The sequence below is a fragment of the Sinocyclocheilus grahami genome, unplaced genomic scaffold (genome assembly GCF_001515645.1).
Source record: "Sinocyclocheilus grahami isolate Dianchi unplaced genomic scaffold, SAMN03320097.WGS_v1.1 scaffold2388.1, whole genome shotgun sequence".
Taxonomy (NCBI): domain Eukaryota; kingdom Metazoa; phylum Chordata; class Actinopteri; order Cypriniformes; family Cyprinidae; genus Sinocyclocheilus; species Sinocyclocheilus grahami.
Window position 1 is genome coordinate 20,439 of NW_015507567.1, and position 24,205 is coordinate 44,643.

General features: G+C 41.8%; 1 protein-coding gene across 1 annotated transcript in view; it reads right to left on the minus strand.

Moving 5' to 3' along the window:
- Positions 1 to 9,987: 9,987 nt before the first annotated feature.
- LOC107574918 (FXYD domain-containing ion transport regulator 6-like) overlaps positions 9,988 to 24,205 on the minus strand; it is a 17,826-nt gene continuing 3,608 nt past the window's right edge. The window contains exons 2-8 of the mRNA XM_016261344.1: positions 19,414 to 19,437; positions 19,269 to 19,304; positions 11,168 to 11,242; positions 10,754 to 10,790; positions 10,610 to 10,659; positions 10,484 to 10,522; positions 9,988 to 10,381 (exon numbers count right to left, since the gene is read on the minus strand). Of these exons, the coding sequence (XP_016116830.1) occupies positions 10,494 to 10,522; positions 10,610 to 10,659; positions 10,754 to 10,790; positions 11,168 to 11,242; positions 19,269 to 19,304; positions 19,414 to 19,437 (251 nt within the window). The 3' untranslated portion in view covers positions 9,988 to 10,381; positions 10,484 to 10,493. The remainder of the gene's footprint in view (positions 10,382 to 10,483; positions 10,523 to 10,609; positions 10,660 to 10,753; positions 10,791 to 11,167; positions 11,243 to 19,268; positions 19,305 to 19,413; positions 19,438 to 24,205) is intronic.

Here is a 24,205-nt window from a genome sequence, read left to right on the forward strand (position 1 = left end):
ACCACCTCTAGTGCATGTCTAAACGTCCCGCCCCTCACCTCAGTGGCATGTGCTCCTGTTGTATTGTAAACAACGGCATCGTTAATATCGCTTATCAGTTTGAGCCCGATTGAGAAGCAGAGGATATTATTTTTAGGACAGGATTTTTACATGCACCTCTAGTTTTCTCTTCCTCTTCTCTAAAGCAGCGCAGCATGGCCTCGCCCCCTTTGCTGCCTTTTCCAGAGGACGGGGTTTATCTGGGTTTGTTATGTCACAAACCCGGAAAGTAATTTGTAGTCCCTACGAGCCGTTTTTGTAGGCATTAAACTCCCAGAATTTTAAAAGACGATATCTCCGTTTGCATTGAACTTTCAGCTTCAGAACTTTGCAGATATTGTTTATGCTCAAACAGCAACATTACACACTAACTAACATTAAAAAAGGGAAATCGCATTCAACCACCCCTTTAATGGAACAGAATAATATTGATATGTTCATGTTACAAGAAACACAGTGATGGAGGAAATGCTGCAGACTGGGAAAAAGAATTTGAGGGGTTAGCTGTTTTAAGTCATAACACTTTAATAAGTGCAGGAGGTGCAGTATTATTTTCTAAGAGTTTTAATCCACTTTCATATGTGGTTGATTAAGTTGTTAAAGGAAGACTACTTAAAGTTAGAGCTGTTTTTGAAAGTTATGTTCTAGTTTTTATTTTTTTTTATAAGTGCATTACCGCCACCTATCTCTCAAGTGGACCATTTACACTCCTAATTGAGATTGAAGATAGAGTGTCAATGGTCTATTTGAGAGATAGGTGGCGGTAATGCACTGTAAGTCTGCGATCCACCGTAAAGCAAGAAGAAGAAGAAGATGCCTCACGTGCCTTCTGTTGAGGACGCGCTCAGGACAGTTCAAACAGTTCAAACATTGCGTGAATCAGAGGTAAAAAACTATATAAATACTGTTCAGTTTCTTGCACAGACCGATCATTTTGTGTCTTTACACATCAATGTATCGTCACGAGCCGCAGGGTTTAATTTGGTTTTGTTTGTGTATGTTTTTTTTAACTCTCAAAGCCGTGATTCCCATTCACCTCCATTATATATATAGGGGGACCATAGCACACAAGCAGTTGGTCCGCCTTTCTCCACTGGGCAGCTCTGTGGACGTAAGCATGCAGTGTTCGTACTGGACACATACAATTAAGCCTCTGCTGGTCGGGCTCCCTAAAGGGAGGAGGATAAAAAGCCTGGAGTACGACAGGCCGTGGTGTAGAGGAGGGGACCTTAGGGACATACCCCGCGCGAGGGTATAAAAAAGCTTTGGCCAGACCGGGCGCAAACTCAAGTTAGGAAGGCACCACAGAAAGGGCCTGCAGATCCCCAACTCTCTTTAGAGAAGATACAGCTAAGAGAAACACAGTCTTTAATGTAAGAAGACGATCCGATATCTCCTCGATAGGCTCAAAGGGAGGTCTACAGAGAGCTTCTAACACCACAGCGAGGTCACAAGGAGGGACACAAGATCGTACCTGAGGCCTCAGCCTCATCACACCGCGAAGGAAACGTGTAACCAGAGGGTCCTTGCCCACCGAGTGACCACCAAGAGGGGAGTGGTAGGCCGCTATGGCCGCCACGTAGACCTTCAGGGTGGAGTGGGTTAACCCCACGGAGAAACGGGCCTGCAGGAACTCCAGCACTGTACCAATCGGGCAGTTAACTGGGTCAAGCAGGCGGTCTCCGCACCATGAAGTGAAGAGCCTCCACTTCAGGGCATACAGTTTCCTCGTTGAGGGAGCTCTAGATTGGAGGATGGTCTCAACAACCTCGGTTGAGAGACCAGATGCTATGAGTTGTGCCCCCTCAGGGGCCACACCCACAGCTTCCACAACTCTGGGCGGGGGTGAAAGATCATACCCTCCGCCTGTGAGAGGAGATCCCTCCTGACGGGAATCTCCCATGACTCCCACGACTGCCGTGAGGATCGACTCGATCCGAGCAGGAGATAAACGTGCCTGCATCGTGGTCGAATCCCACACCACGCCCAGATAAGTGGTCCTCTGTAATGGAGACAGCACACTTTTCTTGGCATTTAGTCTTAACCCCAACTTTCCCATATGGGCAAGAACGACATCTCTATGCCGAACCGCCGTCTGCTCTGATTGAGCTAAAATCAACCAGTCGTCGATGTAATTGAGTATGCGGATGCCCTGGAGCCGCAGAGGGGCCAGTGCAGCGTCCACACACTTCGTGAAAGTACGGGGTGAGAGTGCTAGGCCGAAGGGAAGGACCCGAAATTGGTAAGCTTTGCCCCCGAAAGCAAACCTCAGGAACTTCCTGTGACTGGGAAGGATGGAGACATGAAAATACGCATCTTTTAGATCTATCGTGACGAACCAGTCCTCGGACCGGATCTGAGACACGACCTGTCTGACAATGAGCATTTTGAACTTCAGACGCATGACTGAGCGGTTCAATAGCCGCAGATCTAAAATTGGACGCAAGGACCGGCAGGAGTTCGCCGAACTAGCTGCTTGAGAGACCCCCGAAGGGGTGGCGAGGCTCTTGGCTCCGCTACGTTTTCGGGCGGAAAATACAGAGAAAAACCTTCACTGGAGACCGCTGCGCCCTGGCACACTGGCCGGGTTGGCAGAACGGTTTCCTGAGGGCGCCGAGGAGAGACGGACACCGTGTAATGCGATGCACCCCGCTCTTCCCCAGTAGGGGCCGCCCTCAGCAGTCATGTCTGTCAGGACCGCTTCGTCGAGGGCTTCCTCGAGGGCTTCCTCGACTGAAGCATGACCCTCAGATCGGGCTTCGCCTTAGAAGCCCCCGACTTAGAGCGCCGCCAGCCTCGGTCCCGCTGCGGGGGAGCGCGAGAGCCAACGCTCTGTTTTTGGACCTCCCTATATGAGGAGCTGGTACCCGGCTGGGGCTGCTCCCGCCTAGCAGCCCTCAGAGCTATAGAACGGCGAGGGAGAAACCGCTGGAAGGCCGCCACCTGTTTACGGGCCTCCTGTTATCTGTCGACGACCAAATCAACGGCGTCGCCGAACAGACCACAAGGCGCAAGCGGGGCATCCATAAGGCAGACCCTGTCCTTCTCTTTCATATCGGACAGGGTCAACCACAAATGCCTCTCCGCCGCCACCAGAGCTGCCATGGACCGCCCAATAGTACGGGCGGTCTCCTTGGTGGCGCGAAGGGCTAAATCAGCGGTTCTCCTCAGTTCTAAAATGTCATCTGCTTTGACTTGCTCGCCTTCATCTAGCTCTTTTAGCAGGTCGGCCTGGTACGCCTGTAACACTGACATAGTGTCCTTCCGGGAGCGAAGCAAATGCAGTGGCAACTGCTCACAATGCGGACAGTCGGCCCTCTCGAGAGCCGACGCCGCGTGCTCCGCTCCCAAGCAGACCAGTATCCCTGCTCGTGATGTAGCGTGGGCAGGGAGGAACACACAGTCTGTAGCGCGAGCTACTTTCGCCCTTTTTTGTCTTTTGCTTAGACATTTCTTTTCTTTCTCTGCTGGAGCTTATATTGGATGCTTGTGCACTTTGGACAGACAACAATAAATAAGACTCACAGAACATAAATCGTGACCGACACACACAGAGAGCTTCGCTGTATGACAGAAAGCTAGCGCCGGTGGCACCTCACGTGCTATTAAAGCTTCCTGGTCATGACGTCACCCGCCGCGGATGTCTCGCCCATCGTTCGACTGATTACACATATGATTCAGAGCTTGGTATCGCTGAAGGTGTTCCCCTAGCGTTTTCCGACGCAGCTCGAGTTTCCGAAGGGGAAACTATTTTTCATGTATTTGTTCAATGTTCAAGATTAGTACCTTTCTTTGATTTTGTAAAATACGTTTTTTGTGGTTTTAATGAATCTTTTTCGGAAAGAATTTTTATTTTGGGGTTTAAATACAGTCAAAGAAAGAAATATGTCTGTCAGTTGCTGAATTGTATAATTGGTCAGGCAAAAATGGCAATATATGTAAGTAATAGGAATAAAATTGATCAAAAACCTTGTCAAAACATTACCGGGATATTTTTAACACTGGTAAAATGTAGAGTATTAATTGATTATAAATTTGATAAAGATGTGATTGATTTGTTTACCTTTGAGAAGATTTGGTGCTGTAATGGAGCTATTTGTATGATTTCTGAAAATGATTTAATTGTGCCTTGTAAAATGCTGTATATGGGTGTGTAGTTTTATAGTTGTGTAGATGTTAGATTTGGTAAATTGTTTGGAAAGATGATTGTGAAATAAAGTTCTGTTTCAAATTCAATTATCTCTCTCTCATAACTTAGTTATTAGCTGCATTAGTCTGCTATCAACGACTCAGTCCTCCGTTACTACACTCTTAAAAATAAAGGTGCTTCACGATGCCATAGAAGAAGCTTTTTGTCTAAATGGTTCCATAAAGAAAAATCTGTTTCACAAAAGATTCTTTGTGGCGAAATAAGGTTCTTCAGATTACAAAAAGGTAAGAAAGAGATGGTTCTTTAAAGAACCTTTGACTGAATGGTTCTTTGTGGAACCAAAAAATGGTTCTTCTATGGCATTGCTTGAAGAACCTTTTGAAGCAACTTTATTTTTAAGAGTGTAGGTCTAAAATGACGTTTTGGGATACGGAGGCGTTGGATGAGATAAGGAAGAAATTAATCCTACTCACAATAGCGTTTAAAGTACAAAAACCGGATGAATGCCTTGAAATATATCATCTGATCGATGTCTTGTGGTGTGGTAACTGTAGTATAAGCGGAATAATTGACTACGAGCCAGTGAATTATTAGAAAAATAATCCATACCCGAGGTGTAACAGCCGCATCGTGGCTGCATCACCACCTCAGGTGTGCATTATTTTTCTAATAAGCCCGTCGTCACTTATTCCTTATATAAGAAATAAAACAAAATATCTGATGAAATATAACCTTTGAATATCCTTTATTGGTCTTCAACACCATACCTGAACAGGTTTTCCAAATCAATGTTTTAATGAAATGTTTAACAATTAAGTTAAACATAAGTTAAGTTCAACATAATAATATGACTTTTTCCAAATTTACAGGCAGTTCACATCTCAAAACCATCCAGTAGAGAAATGAGCCATCTTAAATTTCTTCATCCACATGCTTCGCCTGACACACACAAAATACAGAGACATTTAAAGACTGTCAGCTCAGATCAAAGTCATGCACTTAATATACAAATATTTGTTATTTTTACTACTACAGTCATAGTACAATTTTGAAAAGTAGTACAGTTTTCTGTTCATTGTGAAAAGGACATTTCTCATAATATATTTGTTCTATGCAAGTTTTCATATACATATACATATATTACAGTCAATTTCAAAGTAAACCTACTCCAGTGAATATATCTAGCAGTAAAAAATGTCAACTCCTTTGTTTAAAATTACAATATTTGTACTAAACACTGACCACTAGATGTCACCAGAAACACATCAGTAAGTTAAGGGTGCTTACCTTACGCTTGCCACACCGTCTGATGCGGTTACCTACAGGCCCAGACATCCACACATCAGTGATTTGATATGACACACACACACACACACAGACACACACACACACACACACACACAGATAGGCTAAAACTTACAGAGTTAGAAGAGGAAATCAAGGTCTGCAGGGAAAACATGGCATAACTGTCATTTTGAGTTTCACAGTCCAACACAACAGCCTGGGGCCCGTTTTTCGTGCGTCGCTAACTCAGTTAGCTGGATTTGATTGTTGATGATTTGGCGTGATCTTGGATCATTTGGTTCTTAAATTCTGGAGTTGCTGTCATAGCAACAGGTCCGTAAGCTTAAACCTGCTCGGGAGCAGGCTTATTTCATGTAAACAGGATGTCTTGACCCTTAAGAAACTTTAATTAATGCTGTCACGTGACAAATCTGTTCAAGTATAAAATTAAATGAATTGCTAATTACTACATTGAAATAAAAATGTAAAGCCTGTACAAATATTAGAAATCGTGAATATAAATAATTGGGAATCATGTAAAAAATGAAAATAAAAATAAAAACATTGCACATTTCATTTATCTATTATAACATGTATGTAGTTTTGTTCGCTTGGTTGTTTCCTTATAAAAGTTTTTCGTCAGGTGTCTTTTTTAATTATATGATGTCATTACTTTGCTGTCTTGCCGCCAGCCAATCGCTGCATTGCTGATCGTGGTTACGAGTATCGATACATAGCCCCTTTTAAACCAACCCATGAACGCGCAGTTATCTCAGATAACTCAATCCAGCCATACTAATCATCAACAACAGCTGCGTTCGAAGAGCCGAATTAGCCAGATCGTCTTGGATGTGATGTTTCATCTCGGATGTAATAAGCGACGTACGAAGAACGGGCCCCTGAACTGCAACACCTAAAATAACATGCAAACACAGGCTGCAAATGAAGTGGTATAGGTTTTCACTTCATTTTATTTGAATAGCGCTTTCAGAATATATTGCTTCAAAGACGTTTTAAAGGAAGTAATGCCTTAATTGCCCAGTGAGCAAGTCAAAGGCAACTTGCAAAAAATAAAATAAAATAAATAAATCAAATAAAACCTGCCAAAGATATTAGGGGGGAATGAGGTGAGGAACATATTGATCAACTTTAATAAAAATGAAAACCACATGAGTCAAAAATGTCTCTATTATAGCATTTAGTGGTAAAATTAAATGTAACTGATGTCCATTAACGATAAAGTTATATAGTTAGTTGTTGGGTGTTTCTTGACTTATTTTTTATAAAAAATGCATTACAAATACAGTACATTAGCACACTTTCACAATTTATTTATGCTATTTTTATTGTCTCTTACATACATTTTATTTTAAAATTTTAAAACATTTTATTAAAAAAGAAAATTTTTATTGTGAAAAGTATTTGTAAAAACCACATTTATATCACACACACACACACACACACACACACACACACACACATGTGATTTGAAAGCCAAGTTCACCATAGCTCTGAAGTGTCAGATCGAAATTTAAGTCGCTTGCTGAAAACCTTCCTATCTATCTCATTCACATTGGCTTACGTTAAAATATGGCGCAGAGTTGATCACGCAAAATGTGCACACTAACGTAGAAGAACGCCGAAAGAGATTTGAGAGCTACATTGGAGATTTTCAGCAAATAATTATTTAAATTTCAGTCTGTTCCTTGCGTATATATCATCATATGAAATACAAGTCATATGACATACTTTTATATTAGTTTTATAATATAAAACTAATATAAAAGTTTTTTTTGTTTGCACTAAAGTCCCACCCTTACGAAAATGAACCACGGTTTTACTACAAAAAACAAACAAACATGGTTAACACAAATTAACCATGGTTTTGCTACAAAAACCATAGTGTAACCATGGTATTTGTAGTAAAACTGTGTTATACAAATGCTACTCAATATGCCCCCCAAAAAAATTATTTATATGTTTTTCTAGATGCATATTTTGCACTGTTTAGTTTGTCCACTAGTTGGCAACACTGTCCTGGCTTGTTGTTTCACCGTCAAATAAGAAACTACTTTCAAAACACAACAGTTTTTTTTTTGCTCGTAACTTTTATAGACATAGCACAGACACTAAACAAGAATGAAACTTCCCTTGTGCACATGTGTTTACTAACTGCATTCGCAAACAAATAAAGTTCAGTCTGCAAATGCGCTTGTATACTTTATGCTTTACCTTACTGTATGGAAAACAGCTGCTTGGACATTCAGCAAAATATCTCCTTTTGTGCTCCACATAACAATGACAACCATCTTGTTTGTTAAGTTTTAATGACATGAGGGCGAGTAGACGATAATAAAATATTTACATTTCTGGGTGAACTATTCCTTTAACAAAGTGAATACGTAGGCTACAGAAGACGTGTGATAGTAAAGGTAAAGGACACAGGTTTGTGGCACTATGGTGAAGTGAACTGCTTCTGCGGTCTCGCTCTTAGGCCGCAGACGTTTCGACTGTGGGTCCGAATGGGGGCTTTGAGCCTGGCAGTGTTGCAGCTGATCAGAGGACAGTGTGGTACAGTGGTGGCACTGTGTTGTTTTTGTGCTTGGTCTGGGTAAAATGATTGAAAGATTGTCGGGAGGAGGAGCCCTGAATGTGGGCGTACATGCACACACACACACACACACACACACACATTCATACAAGCTCTACAGGATCTATTCATACACACATGCATACACTGTATATTCAAATATATATTCTGCATCACATATGAATCAATACTTACTTATATTAAATACTTTAAATATGTGTGCATATAATCTATACAATCTACAAGAGAAAAAAAACAGCAGGTGCGACACAAATTATATTAAAGAGTTAGTTTGCCCAAGAATCAATAGTCTGTCATTGTTTACTCAACCTCATGTGATTTGAAAGCCAAGTTCACCATAGCTCTGAAGTGTCAGATCGAAATTTAAGTCGCTTGCTGAAAACCTTCCTATCTATCTCATTCACATTGGCTTACGTTAAAATATGGCGCAGAGTTGATCACGCAAAATGTGCACACTAACGTAGAAGAACGCCGAAAGAGATTTGAGAGCTACATTGGAGATTTTCAGCAAATAATTATTTAAATTTCAGTCTGTTCCTTGCGTATATATCATCATATGAAATACAAGTCATATGACATACTTTTATATTAGTTTTATAATATAAAACTAATATAAAAGTTTTTTTTGTTTGCACTAAAGTCCCACCCTTACGAAAATGAACCACGGTTTTACTACAAAAAACAAACAAACATGGTTAACACAAATTAACCATGGTTTTGCTACAAAAACCATAGTGTAACCATGGTATTTGTAGTAAAACTGTGTTATACAAATGCTACTCAATATGCCCCCCAAAAAAATTATTTATATGTTTTTCTAGATGCATATTTTGCACTGTTTAGTTTGTCCACTAGTTGGCAACACTGTCCTGGCTTGTTGTTTCACCGTCAAATAAGAAACTACTTTCAAAACACAACAGTTTTTTTTTTGCTCGTAACTTTTATAGACATAGCACAGACACTAAACAAGAATGAAACTTCCCTTGTGCACATGTGTTTACTAACTGCATTCGCAAACAAATAAAGTTCAGTCTGCAAATGCGCTTGTATACTTTATGCTTTACCTTACTGTATGGAAAACAGCTGCTTGGACATTCAGCAAAATATCTCCTTTTGTGCTCCACATAACAATGACAACCATCTTGTTTGTTAAGTTTTAATGACATGAGGGCGAGTAGACGATAATAAAATATTTACATTTCTGGGTGAACTATTCCTTTAACAAAGTGAATACGTAGGCTACAGAAGACGTGTGATAGTAAAGGTAAAGGACACAGGTTTGTGGCACTATGGTGAAGTGAACTGCTTCTGCGGTCTCGCTCTTAGGCCGCAGACGTTTCGACTGTGGGTCCGAATGGGGGCTTTGAGCCTGGCAGTGTTGCAGCTGATCAGAGGACAGTGTGGTACAGTGGTGGCACTGTGTTGTTTTTGTGCTTGGTCTGGGTAAAATGATTGAAAGATTGTCGGGAGGAGGAGCCCTGAATGTGGGCGTACATGCACACACACACACACACACACACACACATTCATACAAGCTCTACAGGATCTATTCATACACACATGCATACACTGTATATTCAAATATATATTCTGCATCACATATGAATCAATACTTACTTATATTAAATACTTTAAATATGTGTGCATATAATCTATACAATCTACAAGAGAAAAAAAACAGCAGGTGCGACACAAATAACAATAACAAGTGGTCTCATCAACAATAATAGTAATTGTTTTTCACTGTTGGACGTTAAAACAAAATTGTTTTAAAGAGACAGTTCATCCAAAAATTAAAACTATGGTGTTTTTTTTTTTAATATTTTTCTTAGGTTTTGTCATTATATAATAAGGGCTATAAGAATATTTAATATTATCTCTTTTTGTGTTCAACATAAAAAAAAATAACTGCATACAGGTTTAGTATGAAATGAGATTATTAATTTTTGGGTGAACTGTTCCTTTAAATCGCACGCACAAGTTTGACTGGGAGGGAGCCAAAAATGTTAAGAATGAACTGCAGAAAGTGGCTAATTTTGCTAAAACAACTCACTCGAGACGGACTGTTGCAAAAGAGCACGGACGAAAAGACGGATACGGTTACTGTTCACGTGACAGGACTAGAGGTCTACGTACAAGACACTGGCCCATTAAAAATCCAAGTCATAGTTGCCTCCCCCCACAAATCTCTGTCTCCTCTCTATCCTCTCATAGCCATGGTCTGGAATCAGCTTCATCATCATCAGCATCCGCAGCATCAGTGAAGTCGTTCCGCCACAGCTATGTGTTCAACAGCACTGAGAAGAAATAAAGCCGATATTACATAATATCGCAAGCTCTCTGCATTTTTGGTCATTTCTGATTCCATAATCACACTTTCATAAGGAAAGTCTCTGTACCTGGATTGTTTCAGTTCTCTGCTTTAGGGGTCTCCTTGGCTTTATGACGAAGAATAGTAAAAGAACAGTTAAAATTGTTCTTAAAGATGACCAACGTGTATTACAAGAGATGGTACTGAATCTCACCCTTGGAAACGATGGGGTTCTCTGCTTGAGCTTCTTCATCTCCCGGAGCCCTGAGAAAACATATAGTACAAAGAAAATTATAACTGATGGTTATAAACACATGCAACACATGCCAGCAAATAAAAGAGGCTGTATATGACTAACCTGGGCTTCTGGTTGATACTGCAGCGGCATCTGCGGCCTGCAGGGTGCACACAAGCAAAACGATTTAGATCAAACGGATGAATGTCAAACCATACAAACGACCTGTCGGGTTTTATTTTGTGATAATGACTGGGATAATAATCCCTTACATATGTTATTTCTGTAACCCGAATGAAATGTTGATAGCAAGCATGTCTTCATTTATATCTCTTCCACTGAGTGTGACATTCGTGCATCTCTATTTCATAATAAAACTTAATCTAATGCTCAGTTGAATAAAAGCACTGCTGTATAGTTATATATTGTGCAGCAGCTCAGTTTAGCTATTGTGCTCTGATCTCTTTTGTTTTAGACTAATTTCGGCACGATTTAGCTTCTGAATGAAGATGATGAATTAAAAATAATGTTTCTTACTGAGAATAAGGAGCACTCCCAGAGCAAACAGCACCACAGCAAACGCCAGACCCCCGATCCTCAAACTCTCATAGTCTGGTTGAGAAATAAAGAATTACAATTTTTGGATTAATTTTTTTCTTTGAAGAAAGACTCAAGCTTATGTGGAAAATGCGCACACACACGCACACACACACACACACACACACACAATTTCAGTTTGCAAACCAGTTTACTTGTATAGTGCAACATTCTCAGATGAAACATGATATTTAAAGATAAAAAAATAAATGTAGTGTAGGATATCAGACCGAATCAGACAATCTAAGATTTGGTCAGAACCGAGTTGAGGCACGAGGAGTCACAAAAATTCCACAGAGGCCCCTGACAACAGGATGTCATAAATCGGACCCCAGCCTCTCTGAAGCAAGCCTAAACCTAAGCCCCTGTCACAGAACAGTTTTCAACATTAACACAAAAGAACACATTAACAAGTCCAATTTTGGGGCAAGTTATCAAGAATAATGGTCAAAAGAGATGCACAGCGTGACCGCCACATGGAAACATGTGACAGTGATCACAAGCTTCAAATTGACTTCCTCCACTAAAGACAAAGAACAGACAGACTAAAATTCCTTAATGTGGAAAATGCGCACACACACGCACACACACACACACACACACACACAATTTCAGTTTGCAAACCAGTTTACTTGTATAGTGCAACATTCTCAGATGAAACAGGATATTTAAAGATAAAAAAATTAATGTAGGATGGAACTTTAAATGGTATTTTATCAGGTATAATTATTTACTGCATTTTAATTAAAAGTTATAAAGAAATGTATTTTTATTTGAAAAAAAACTAAAATTATTAAAAAACCTGGAATATTCTATGTAGACAGAAATGGCAAGTAACACATTGAATTAAACATGACATTTTAAAGTAGGAAGACTGAAATAGTATCTTCTTATACAAACTATACTCCAATCATTTTTCACAAGATATAGATACACAGTATAGATATTTGTCACCATAGATTTGCAATTTTAGTTTGGGATCTGGCTGAGGATTATAAAAGCCACCCTTCCGAGGGAACTTCAAACTGCATCCTCTAGAGGTCGCTATGGGGAATGCCTTCAGCGTGACCGGTGTCTGAAGCATACATCTAAACACGACAATAACATTTGCCGGCGACAGCCTGTGATGTCATCACCCGGTGCGACCACAGTATAAAAGGGCGCTGGGAGAACACATCATCCTCTTCTTCGTCTTCAAGGACAGCTTTGTTTGAAGCATGCATTTCCGGTAAGAACAATTCTTCTTCTTTACTATGGTGAGCACTAGTAAGGTGTTTAAGAAGTGTGTGGATCTGTGTCCTCGTTATTTGACACCTGATGACACAAACAATCTTTGCGTCTTGTGTTTGGGCGAAGAGCACATGCATGATGTCCTCGCGGGGGCAGTTTGCATGCACTGTGAGCGTTTTCCTATGAAAAAGTGCCGCTCTCATTTGTCTCTCTATTCGAGGAAGGAGGGACAGCACCAGCTCCTCGTGGTTCAGGACCCTCCGCTGCTGAGGCACGGAGGAAAATGAGCTCGTGGGGATCGCAGACGGACTTGGCTGATGAGTTGAAAAAGGGACTTTGCCTTTCACGCTCATCAGTCACAGACGAGAGTGAGCTGCTGGACGATGATGCCATCTCTCTTACATCATCTGATCCAGCGGCTAGTGCTGTGCTGGCTCAAAGCCAGGATGAGCAGGAGATGTCAAGTGAGGACGAAGAAGTCGAGACTGAGTCCTCCCAATTCTCCTGCCCCGCATATGATGAGCTGCTTGAGGTTATAGATCGCTCCACGGCGAGGCTTGACTTGCCGTGGAAGCAGGCCAAGAAAGTGACGCCTCGAGGCCGCCTCAACGAGCATTTTATTTCTAGCCATAGCCCTCCAGTTTAGGTGAGCCTTCCATTTATTCCCGATCTTTATGTAGAGATCGAGAAGGCTTGGAAAAATCCATTCTCGTCTCGCATCCATAGATTCCAGCATATTAGTTATGCCAGCGTCGAGGGTATGCGTGAGAATGGTTATGAGAAGATGCCCCCTGTTGAAGAGATGTTGGCCTGCTATCTCTCTTTGGGGGAGACATGTTCTCTTAAGGCTCCCTCCCTGCCATCCAAACCCCTTCAGGATACATCTCGTTTGAATGGCAGGGCATACGCGGCAGCAGGTCAGGCTGCAGCCTCGTTGCATGCCATGGCGGTTCTTCTGGCTTATCAGGCTTATCTGCTGAAAGACCTGGATAAGGGTCAGGGTCTATCCCCTGATGAGTTGGCTGAGTTGTGTCGCACCACAGATCTTGCTCTCCATGCCACTAAGCTGGCCACCACTGCCATTGGCAGATCCATGGCGGCCATCGTGGTTATGGAGAGACATCTGTGGGTGAATCTGGCGGATATCGGGTCAAAAGAGAAGGGCTTTCTTCTTGACACGTCAGTTTTCCCTTCTGAGCTTTTCGGCACTTCCGTCGAGACGGTGGTCGATAAGTTTAAGGAGGCCAAGACGCGCTCGGCTGCCTTTAAATCCTTCATTCTATGAAGGTCCAGGTCTGAGCCTGAATATCAAAGGGGTCTTGGCTCGTCTCGATCTAAGGATCGAAGGCGGGCTCAGAAGACTAGTGTCATGACTCGCTCCCCTCCCCCGCCTGCGGGTAGGGCTCATAAGGGGTGTGGGTCTAAGGGTGACAGGCAAGATTTGAGGGAGTTGATCCAGACTAGGCGTTTTCAACGCTCTCGTCTGGACCAGAGTAAAACTTGACCCATCTACTCATCTCGTTTGAATGGCAGGGCATACGCGGCAGCAGGTCAGGCTGCAGCCTCGTTGCATGCCATGGCGGTTCTTCTGGCTTATCAGGCTTATCTGCTGAAAGACCTGGATAAGGGTCAGGGTCTATCCCCTGATGAGTTGGCTGAGTTGTGTCGCACCACAGATCTTGCTCTCCATGCCACTAAGCTGGCCACCACTGCCATTGGCAGATCCATGGCGGCCATCGTGGTTATGGAGAGACATCTGTGGGTGAATCTGGCGGATATCGGGTCAAAAGAGAAGGGCTTTCTTCTTGACACGTCAGTTTTCCCTTCTGAGCTTTTCGGCACTTCCGTCGAGACGGTGGTCGATAAGTTTAAGGAGGCCAAGACGCGCTCGGCTGCCTTTAAATCCTTCATTCTATGAAGGTCCAGGTCTGAGCCTGAATATCAAAGGGGTCTTGGCCCGTCTCGATCTAAGGATCGAAGGCGGGCTCAGAAGACTAGTGTCATGACTCGCTCCCCTCCCCCGCCTGCGGGTAGGGCTCATAAGGGGTGTGGGTCTAAGGGTGACAGGCAAGATTTGAGGGAGTTGATCCAGACTAGGCGTTTTCAACGCTCTCGTCTGGACCAGAGTAAAACTTGACCCATCTACTCACCTCCCTCTGAGAGTATTACATCTGTTCTAATCTTCCTTCCCTTAATTCCCCTAAAAATCTTCCCTCCTGACTGAGGTTAGGTAGGAGCCTCCTGCACTTGCATTGCAGTCTTTTATGCTGGACCTATGATGTTTTGGCTAGTTTCTATGTCTCATAGAACTACCTAATGATGGTCCGGACCCCAGTGCTATTTGGGTCAAGCCAGGCAGTGCTCCCCTCACATCAGAGGGTTGTCTTGAGCCTGCCGCTCCCGATTGAGCGTCTGTGGACTTCCCTCATCGAGTCCTCCACTCGTTTGAGCTCCATTGAGTAGCAGCCTCAGGTCGTCAGCTCTCTCCGCCTCCCTGTTGAGCCGCTCTCCTTGTGGGTCGAGCTTAGCAGTGCCCTTGGGGCTTTCATATGAGCACACCCCTCTCGATCTGAGCGTCTGAGTCCCCCTTCTATTTTTTAAGTTGGGCCTCCGCTCTTTTGAGCTTCGGATAGCAATCATGCCAGGCAGCTGGGCCATCTCCTGCCTCTCCGGCGGGTTGCTTGTTAAGTGAGCTAGCTGTGCTCCCCTCACCATGAAGTGAGGCCTCTTGCAAGCGCGCTGCTCCCTTCTAGGCTTCTGTGAGCAGATGCTTCGGATTCTGTTCTGTGAGTGTTCCACAGTCATGTAGGGTCCCTAGGCTGGTTTAATACAGACTCGGTTACCCCTTAAGCAATGGTGTTTCTAAATCCATGCTATGGTAAGTGCACGTGCTGAGCTTCTGTGCACTTTCTAAAATCCACATTGTGGTAAGTGTGCATGCTATGCATTATGCGCACTTTCTAAAATCCTGTATGGTAAGGGTTACGCGCTGTCAGCCTCATTCCCTTTTTCTGAGTTGGTTTAAGCCCCAGTTCTTGCCTTGGGCTCCACTCAACTTATGTATCTCTGTTGATACATTTCTGAGCAGGGTGTTGCTACCAAAGATCTGTTCCTTTAAATCGCACGCACAAGTTTGACTGGGAGGGAGCCAGTCAAAGCTTCAGATGAAGAAGCGGATGATGTGTTCTCCCCGTGCCCTTTTCTACCGTGGTCGCGCCAGTTGATGACATCACGTCTACTGCTGTCGCCGGCCAATGTTATAGTCGTGTTTAGATGTATGCTTCAGACACCGGTCACGCTGAAGGCGTTCCCCATAGCAACCTCTAGAGGATGCAGTGTCTCGTTCCCTTCTCAGGGAAACATGGTTACATACGTAACCTGAGACGATTTGCCATATACTTTGAATCACTGTCTGTCTTAAAATCATTGTTTTAACTGTTTTTACATTAGACACAGATCTCTAGCTGAATGAAATAAGTCATTCTCATGCATTTACACATATGCAACCTTCTGGTTTCTAGCCCCGAACTTTCAATGCAACAGAACGCCCCAGGCCAGTGTTGGTTATTAGTTAGTAGGCAGATACTTAAAGAGCTGGTGATATGGGTTTTTGAAAAATAACTATTTTGCAGTTTATAACATAGCTGTCCTTAAATGAAAACAATCTGCAAAGTTGTTAATCAAAAATGTGCATGATAAATAAAGATATTGTCTCTCAAAAGAGAGAATCGATTCTGAATCGCCTTAAAGAGTCGTCATATTTTCGAATCTTTTGCCTGTCTCCGGTATATGTCACTGGGTAACACATTTGCATAATCCCCGCCTGCCCGCGAAATACGAACAGAGTCTGACCTGCCCACAAACACTTCCGCTAGTTAGTGTGTTTTTGTGCTAATATGTGATGTACACCTAGTGCAGCTTTAGGTTTCCAGGTAAAGCACGATATTACTGTCTTACTGAAGTAGTTCTGATAAGTCGCTTTGAACCCACTATTTCCTAAGAATGTGTCGATTAATGTAGACTGACGTTGTTCTAATTACTTCATTTAATAATAAAGAATGTAGTGTAGCGCACAGACTTTATAATCATTGTGAAATTGCTGTTTATTTTGCTGCATCGGCAGTTATAGGGTTAATGCGGGAGAGACGAGCGAGTTAGGCTGGTGCGCCTGTGATACAGCTGTTCTTATTAAAAAGTTAAGACAAAGAGCATCTTTTCTCTGTCATTCTTCAAACATTACAGTAGACATATTTTGGTTTACAAAATGTATGTTATCACTCGGCTAACGTATCCACCATTATTGTTTTAAGTGTCCACAGTTTAGCAGCTTAACTTTAGCTGTGGGCATTTGCTTGCATAAGTGTTTTAGTATTGTATGTCATTATTATAAGAACGGATTGGAGCACTATATTATTGTTTTATGCAAAGGTGCTTTGTCAATGGTAGCACTCGCTAACTTGCTCAAGGACTCCTCTCTGTGCCAATCCCAGCAGGCTTGGCCAGCTGACCAATCAGAGCAGAGTAGGCTTATGGAAGGGAAGGGTTTGCTCCGAACTTGCTTGGAACACACCGTTTAGAAATCATTGGCAAATGATTCTAATATTAAATGTATATTCTGATAAAATTACAATGTTTTCTGACCTTAGATGCATTTAAACCTGTTGTAGGGGACTGCCACACAATATTAGGACACTTTAAAATACCAGATGACCTGCTCTTTAAATTCAATATCCAATTTCCAAAAAAATCCCCTGGAGCAATTTGGAGTTAAGGTACCTTGCTCAATTGTAACTTTAACCACTGAGTTCCCACCATCCATGGGTGTTAAGCTGAATTTTTGTTTCTGAATTTTGTTACTCCAAAATAATCTGTCAGGTTTTTGCTTTTAGCAAACCAAAAGAGAGAATCGATTCTGAATCGCCTTAAAGAGTCGTCATATTTTCGAATCTTTTGCCTGTCTCCGGTATATGTCACTGGGTAACACATTTGCATAATCCCCGCCTGCCCGCGAAATACGAACAGAGTCTGACCTGCCCACAAACACTTCCGCTAGTTAGTGTGTTTTTGTGCTAATATGTGATGTACACCTAGTGCAGCTTTAGGTTTCCAGGTAAAGCACGATATTACTGTCTTACTGAAGTAGTTCTGATAAGTCGCTTTGAACCCACTATTTCCTAAGAATGTGTCGATTAATGTAGACTGACGTTGTTCTAATTACTTCATTTAATAATAAAGAATGTAGTGTAGCGCACAGACTTTATAATCATTGTGAAATTGCTGTTTATTTTGCTGCATCGGCAGTTATAGGGTTAATGCGGGAGAGACGAGCGAGTTAGGCTGGTGCGCCTGTGATACAGCTGTTCTTATTAAAAAGTTAAGACAAAGAGCATCTTTTCTCTGTCATTCTTCAAACATTACAGTAGACATATTTTGGTTTACAAAATGTATGTTATCACTCGGCTAACGTATCCACCATTATTGTTTTAAGTGTCCACAGTTTAGCAGCTTAACTTTAGCTGTGGGCATTTGCTTGCATAAGTGTTTTAGTATTGTATGTCATTATTATAAGAACGGATTGGAGCACTATATTATTGTTTTATGCAAAGGTGCTTTGTCAATGGTAGCACTCGCTAACTTGCTCAAGGACTCCTCTCTGTGCCAATCCCAGCAGGCTTGGCCAGCTGACCAATCAGAGCAGAGTAGGCTTATGGAAGGGAAGGGTTTGCTCCGAACTTGCTTGGAACACACCGTTTAGAAATCATTGGCAAATGATTCTAATATTAAATGTATATTCTGATAAAATTACAATGTTTTCTGACCTTAGATGCATTTAAACCTGTTGTAGGGGACTGCCACACAATATTAGGACACTTTAAAATACCAGATGACCTGCTCTTTAAATTCAATATCCAATTTCCAAAAAAATCCCCTGGAGCAATTTGGAGTTAAGGTACCTTGCTCAATTGTAACTTTAACCACTGAGTTCCCACCATCCATGGGTGTTAAGCTGAATTTTTGTTTCTGAATTTTGTTACTCCAAAATAATCTGTCAGGTTTTTGCTTTTAGCAAACTCGAGGCATGATGTTGTAATTGTGGCCTCACTCAGAAGTGGCTTGCCTCTAGCCACTCTCCAAAAGAGGCCAAACCTGTGTAGTGCTGAAGTGGTTGTTGATGTCTGGGCAGCCAAAGGCCTCTGGAGCTCTGTCAGATAGAAACTGGCCTTTTGGTTTCTTCCCTGACAACTGCCCATCTGGTTGAACAGTTTGATGTAGTATCTACAATCGTAGTGGCATTTTCTAATCTTTCTCTTCTTTATAGTGTCATCTCAAAGTTCCTAAGGAGTGTGATGTGATTACAGCATATCTGATGTGAACTTTTTTACATGTGTGGCTCTATTTACGTACAGTATGCTGCAAATGTGGTTTGAGTGGATACACAATGTTTCGGAGCACACTTTGCCCTGTATTTTTCATCGACTACCATATAATTAGTCAAGTCACTCAGGTCTATTCACAAATTTTCAGATATTAAATAGTGTCTGGAGATTATCAAAATACTGTGTTAAAAAAAAAATGTAGACCTAATTTTGATATGCTGCATCAGGGTGTAATTGCATTCTGAAGGCACAGATGAATATGACTGTGTGAAGTGTGACTATACAGGTAACAGAAGCCAAGATACCTATTACCCTATATTCCTCTATATTTGGGTACTTGCTGTTTGAGAAGTATGTTGCTTATAAAGTGACATAATCCTTTGTTATGCAAGTAAATATTGACCTGTGTAAGCTTTGTAAGTATTGATTCTTACCGTATACAAATGGTTCCAATCCCTTCTCTTTTCCATCTGATGGAAAACAATAAGAAATTACACATGAAGCCATTGGCTTAATATAAGTACATATGGTTAAATAGAAAATGTAGTGATGTGGTAAATTAAATAAAGCATAACTTGCCTTGGCCAGCAGATTCAGACAAAGCTAAGACAGAAGATCAATACAGAAGCAAAAACCATTATGAGAAAATAGAAAAACAGAGAGGAATCATTAGTATTATTATTAACTGAAACAAGAGTGTTGCATTATGTTATTTGTTTGTGGTGGGTGTTTTTGCTTGTTGAGAAAGATCACAGAGCCCTAAGCTAGATGCAATATTGGCAGGAATATGACATTGCCTAATGAATGCATGATCCGATTCAGGCATAATAACAGGGTTTTTTTGACAGGGTCAATACATTTTGTTGTATATCAAACTCTAAGAATCCATTAGACTAAATTGATGCCTGTGAGACAGGAGAGGAGGGAAACTCATAATGATTAAAATCATACTGATTTGTCTTCACTGTAGTACTAAAATGAGTTTAAAAATGATTTTCTAGCAGTCTATGATGGAATTTGTGCTTTTAAAATTGTCTTAACTTACCCCATATTTTGTTACAACAGAGATTGTATACTAGACTAGAATCACCTTCAAACTGGAATGAGCATTTAAGGAGTTAACAGTCTTAAATACAAGCCTGGCAGTTTATTAAATCAAATAATCTATTAACAAATCTATTAATATGACATTCGGCAGTGGATCATTTGACAGGTGAAGGTATTTATAGCTTTATTGCTCTCTTGATCATTTGACTTTGAGAAATGTCACACAAAAGGGGATAGGGAGAGAGCAAGGTCAGAGGAACTTTATGGAACACAAAAACAGGCATTGAAAAAAGACAGGAAGTGGACACAGAAAGACTAAATGTACAGTAGAATGAACAAAGCATGACATATGCCTGAAGGAAGAGTGGGACAAAAACATTACAAAAAAGGTTGATGGAAAATAACATACATACAACAGAAGGAAGGAAGGAAGGAAGGAAGGAAGAAAGAATGAAAGGAAGGAAGAAAATGACAGTGAAGGATGGATGGATGAATGGAAGGAAGAATGAAGGGAAGGGAAGGGAAGGGAAATGACAGGAATAAAAGGACGGTGAAGGAAGGAAGGATGGATGGATGGCAAGAGGGAAAATGTAGGAAGAAATAAGGTAGGAAAAGGGGAATAATGAAGAAAAGGAAAGGGCAAAGAAGGATGAAAGAAAAAAAAATCAATGAAGGGATGAAAGGGACAGAAAAGGAAAAAAAATAAAGAAAATGGATGGATAGAAGGAAGGAAGGAACTATGCAGGAAAAAAGAAAGAAGAACTAATAAAGGAAAGAAAGGGACAGTGAATTAAATAATTTAAGAAGGGAAGAAGGAAGGAGCATATACAAGAGGGGAGAAAATAAAAAAGATACAAAAAGAATGAAGGTCAGGAGGAGAACATGAGAGGCTTTTGCATGTACAAACTTTGTTGGAAAATGACTGGTAAATTACCGTTTTGAGATCGTTTGAACAGGATCTTTCATTTCTGGCAATTTTCTAAGATGAGAAATGGCAAAATTACCAGTAAATTGCCATTTTGATGCTATATGTGAACAAAGCATAAGATTCCATATGAGCATTTACAAAGTCAAGACACACTGACATCTGCTTTAGAAGTCTGCTTTGGACCAATTATAACATTCTGAAGGAGATGACACGATTACTCCACCCTGCCTTCTGTTGGTCAGCGAGGTGAATCTTTGTGATCAACTTGAACCTGCTGCAAAATCTGTAGAGAAATCTTTACTACTGAAAATGACTCAATTTTAACCACACAAATTTTGTTAAACAATGGTAAATATTACTGCAAAAAGACAGAAAGCCATTGCTTGCGAGAACATTATTGGCATAAATGATTCCATAAAGAACCTTTCACAACTATTTTGGAACCTTTATTTTGAACAATGTATGGTTTATTTACCAGAAACGTCAATCTGTCAATATTATGGTAATTTACAGAGTTTGGAATGAAGGAAAGAAGAAAAAAGAAGAAACAATGAAAGGAAGGAATGGAAAAAATAGGAAGGAAAAAATGGAAGAAATATTGTGGTTGCAGCAGTGTGAAAGATAACTAGATAAAAACGTACTCGGTTACAAACGTAACCTCGGTTCCCTGAGATACAGGAACGAGTACTGTGTCTTGCTTAAGACGCTATGGGGAAAAAGTAATTTTTTCTCCTGAAGAGGTCTACTTCTGCCTTGCCAAAGATTTCCCAAATTTTCTGAACCGTCTGCGAATGAAGCATCCACTCTTCTGAGGGGATTTTGCTCCGTGACAACATGTCCGCTCCCTTGTTCAGTTTGCCCAGAACGTGCACTGCTTTCAGCGAGCACAGGTTGAGCTGAAGGAAAGGGCTAAGAAGTATGAAAGAAAAAAAATCAATGAAGGGATGAAAGGGACAGAAAAGGAAAAAAATAAAGAAAATGGATGGATAGAAGGAAGGAAGGAACTATGCAGGAAAAAAGAAAGAAGAACTAATAAAGGAAAGAAAGGGACAGTGAATTAAATAATTTAAGAAGGGAAGAAGGAAGGAGCATATACAAGAGGGGAGAAAATAAAAAGAGGATACAAAAAGAATGAAGGTCAGGAGGAGAACATGAGAGGCTTTTGCATGTACAAACTTTGTTGGAAAATGACTGGTAAATTACCGTTTTGAGATCGTTTGAACAGGATCTTTCATTTCTGGCAATTTTCTAAGATGAGAAATGGCAAAATTACCAGTAAATTGCCATTTTGATGCTATACGTGAACAAAGCATAAGATTCCATATGAGCATTTACAAAGTCAAGACACACTGACATCTGCTTTAGAAGTCTGCTTTGGACCAATTATAACATTCTGAAGGAGATGACGCGATTACTCCACCCTGCCTTCTGTTGGTCAGCGAGGTGAATCTTTGTGATCAACTTGAACCTGCTGCAAAATCTGTAGAGAAATCTTTACTACTGAAAATGACTCAATTTTAACCACACAAATTTTGTTAAACAATGGTAAATATTACTGCAAAAAGACAGAAAGCCATTGCTTGCGAGAACATTATTGGCATAAATGATTCCATAAAGAACCTTTCACAACTATTTTGGAACCTTTATTTTGAACAATGTATGGTTTATTTACCAGAAACGTCAATCTGTCAATATTATGGTAATTTACAGAGTTTGGAATGAAGGAAAGAAGAAAAAAGAAGAAACAATGAAAGGAAGGAATGGAAAAAATAGGAAGGAAAGAATGGAAGAAATATTGTGGTTGCAGCAGTGTGAAAGATAACTAGATAAAAACGTATTCGGTTACAAACGTAACCTCGGTTCCCTGAGATACAGGAACGAGTACTGTGTCTTGCTTAAGACGCTATGGGGAAAAAGTAATTTTTTCTCCTGAAGAGGTCTACTTCTGCCTTGCCAAAGATTTCCCAAATTTTCTGAACCGTCTGCGAATGAAGCATCCACTCTTCTGAGGGGATTTTGCTCCGTGACAACATGTCCGCTCCCTTGTTCAGTTTGCCCAGAACGTGCACTGCTTTCAGCGAGCACAGGTTGAGCTGAGCCCATTCCAAGAGGCACTCTACTAGCACAAGGAGCTGCCTCGAGGACAGCCCCCCCTGGTGATTTATATAGGACACCACAGTCATGCTGTCCGAACGGACCAGGACATGGTGTCCTCTCAGGTCTGGTAGGAAGGTTTGACAGGCCCGCCATACCACCAGCATTTCGAGGCAGTTGATGTGCAGACTTCTCTCTGCTTTCGACCAATGGCTAAACGTCGGTTTCCCTTCGCACAGTGCTCCCCAAACCGTGTTGGAAGCATCTGTCAAAACCACCTTCCTCCTGCAGGAACAGGGCTCGCATACTTAGCAGGCCCAACTGTAGCACTGGAGACGCTGCAGCCATAAGGCCTAGCAGCTTCTGTAATGTCTTGAGGGGGCGAGAGTCACTAGCCTTGAAGGAGGCTGCGAGCTGCTGTATGGTCAGAGTGCGTTATGTTGTGAGCACTGCTCTAATTTGAGTCGAGTCAAACACTGTTCTCAGGAACGAGACTAATTGGCTGGGGGACAGTGCACTCTTGGCAAAGTTCACTCTGAGCCCTAGGCATTCTAAGTGGCTGAGGAGAAGGGCTCTGTGAGATAGTGACTCCGCCTCTGACTGGGCCAGAACGAGCCAGTCGTCGAGGTAGGAGAGAATGCGGATTCCCTTCTGCCTCAGAGGGGAAAGAGACACATCCATGCACTTCGTGAAAGTGTGTGGAGCCAGGGACAGCCCGAAGGGAAGGACCGTATATTGATAAGCCACTCCCTCGAAGGCGAATCTCAAGAATGGCCTGTGATGGGGGGCTATTTGGATGTGAAAGTAGGCGTCTTTCAGGTCCAGAGAAAAGAACCAGTCCTCTGGGCGGATTTGCGATAGGAACCTGTAGAAGCCTGACTCGCTCTGGGCCGGAGGAACCACCTCTATGGCTCCTTTTTCCAGCAGATTCTTCACTTTGGAGCGCAGGACGTGTGCGTCTCTGCTCTGAACCGAAGTGGGGACCACTCCGCTGAAGTGTGGGGGTCTTCGAGTGAATTGAAGTGTATAGCCTCGCTTTATTATCCCCAGAACCCACTCTGACACTCCGGGGATGGCTTGCCATGCCTCGGCCCGGGAAGACAGGGGTTGGATTGGTTCGAGTGGAAGAGTAAAACTGCTCTCTTTTTGAAAATGTTTGTGTTATATTCTGCCCGCTATAACAGCGGATCACCTCTTGGGTGCTTGAACGTTTTGGGGGGGTGGTCTAGCTAAAGCGAGACTTGAGTCCTTCCTCTTTCTGTCCCTTAGATCAGGACGACACTGGAGGCGCCGGATCTTAGG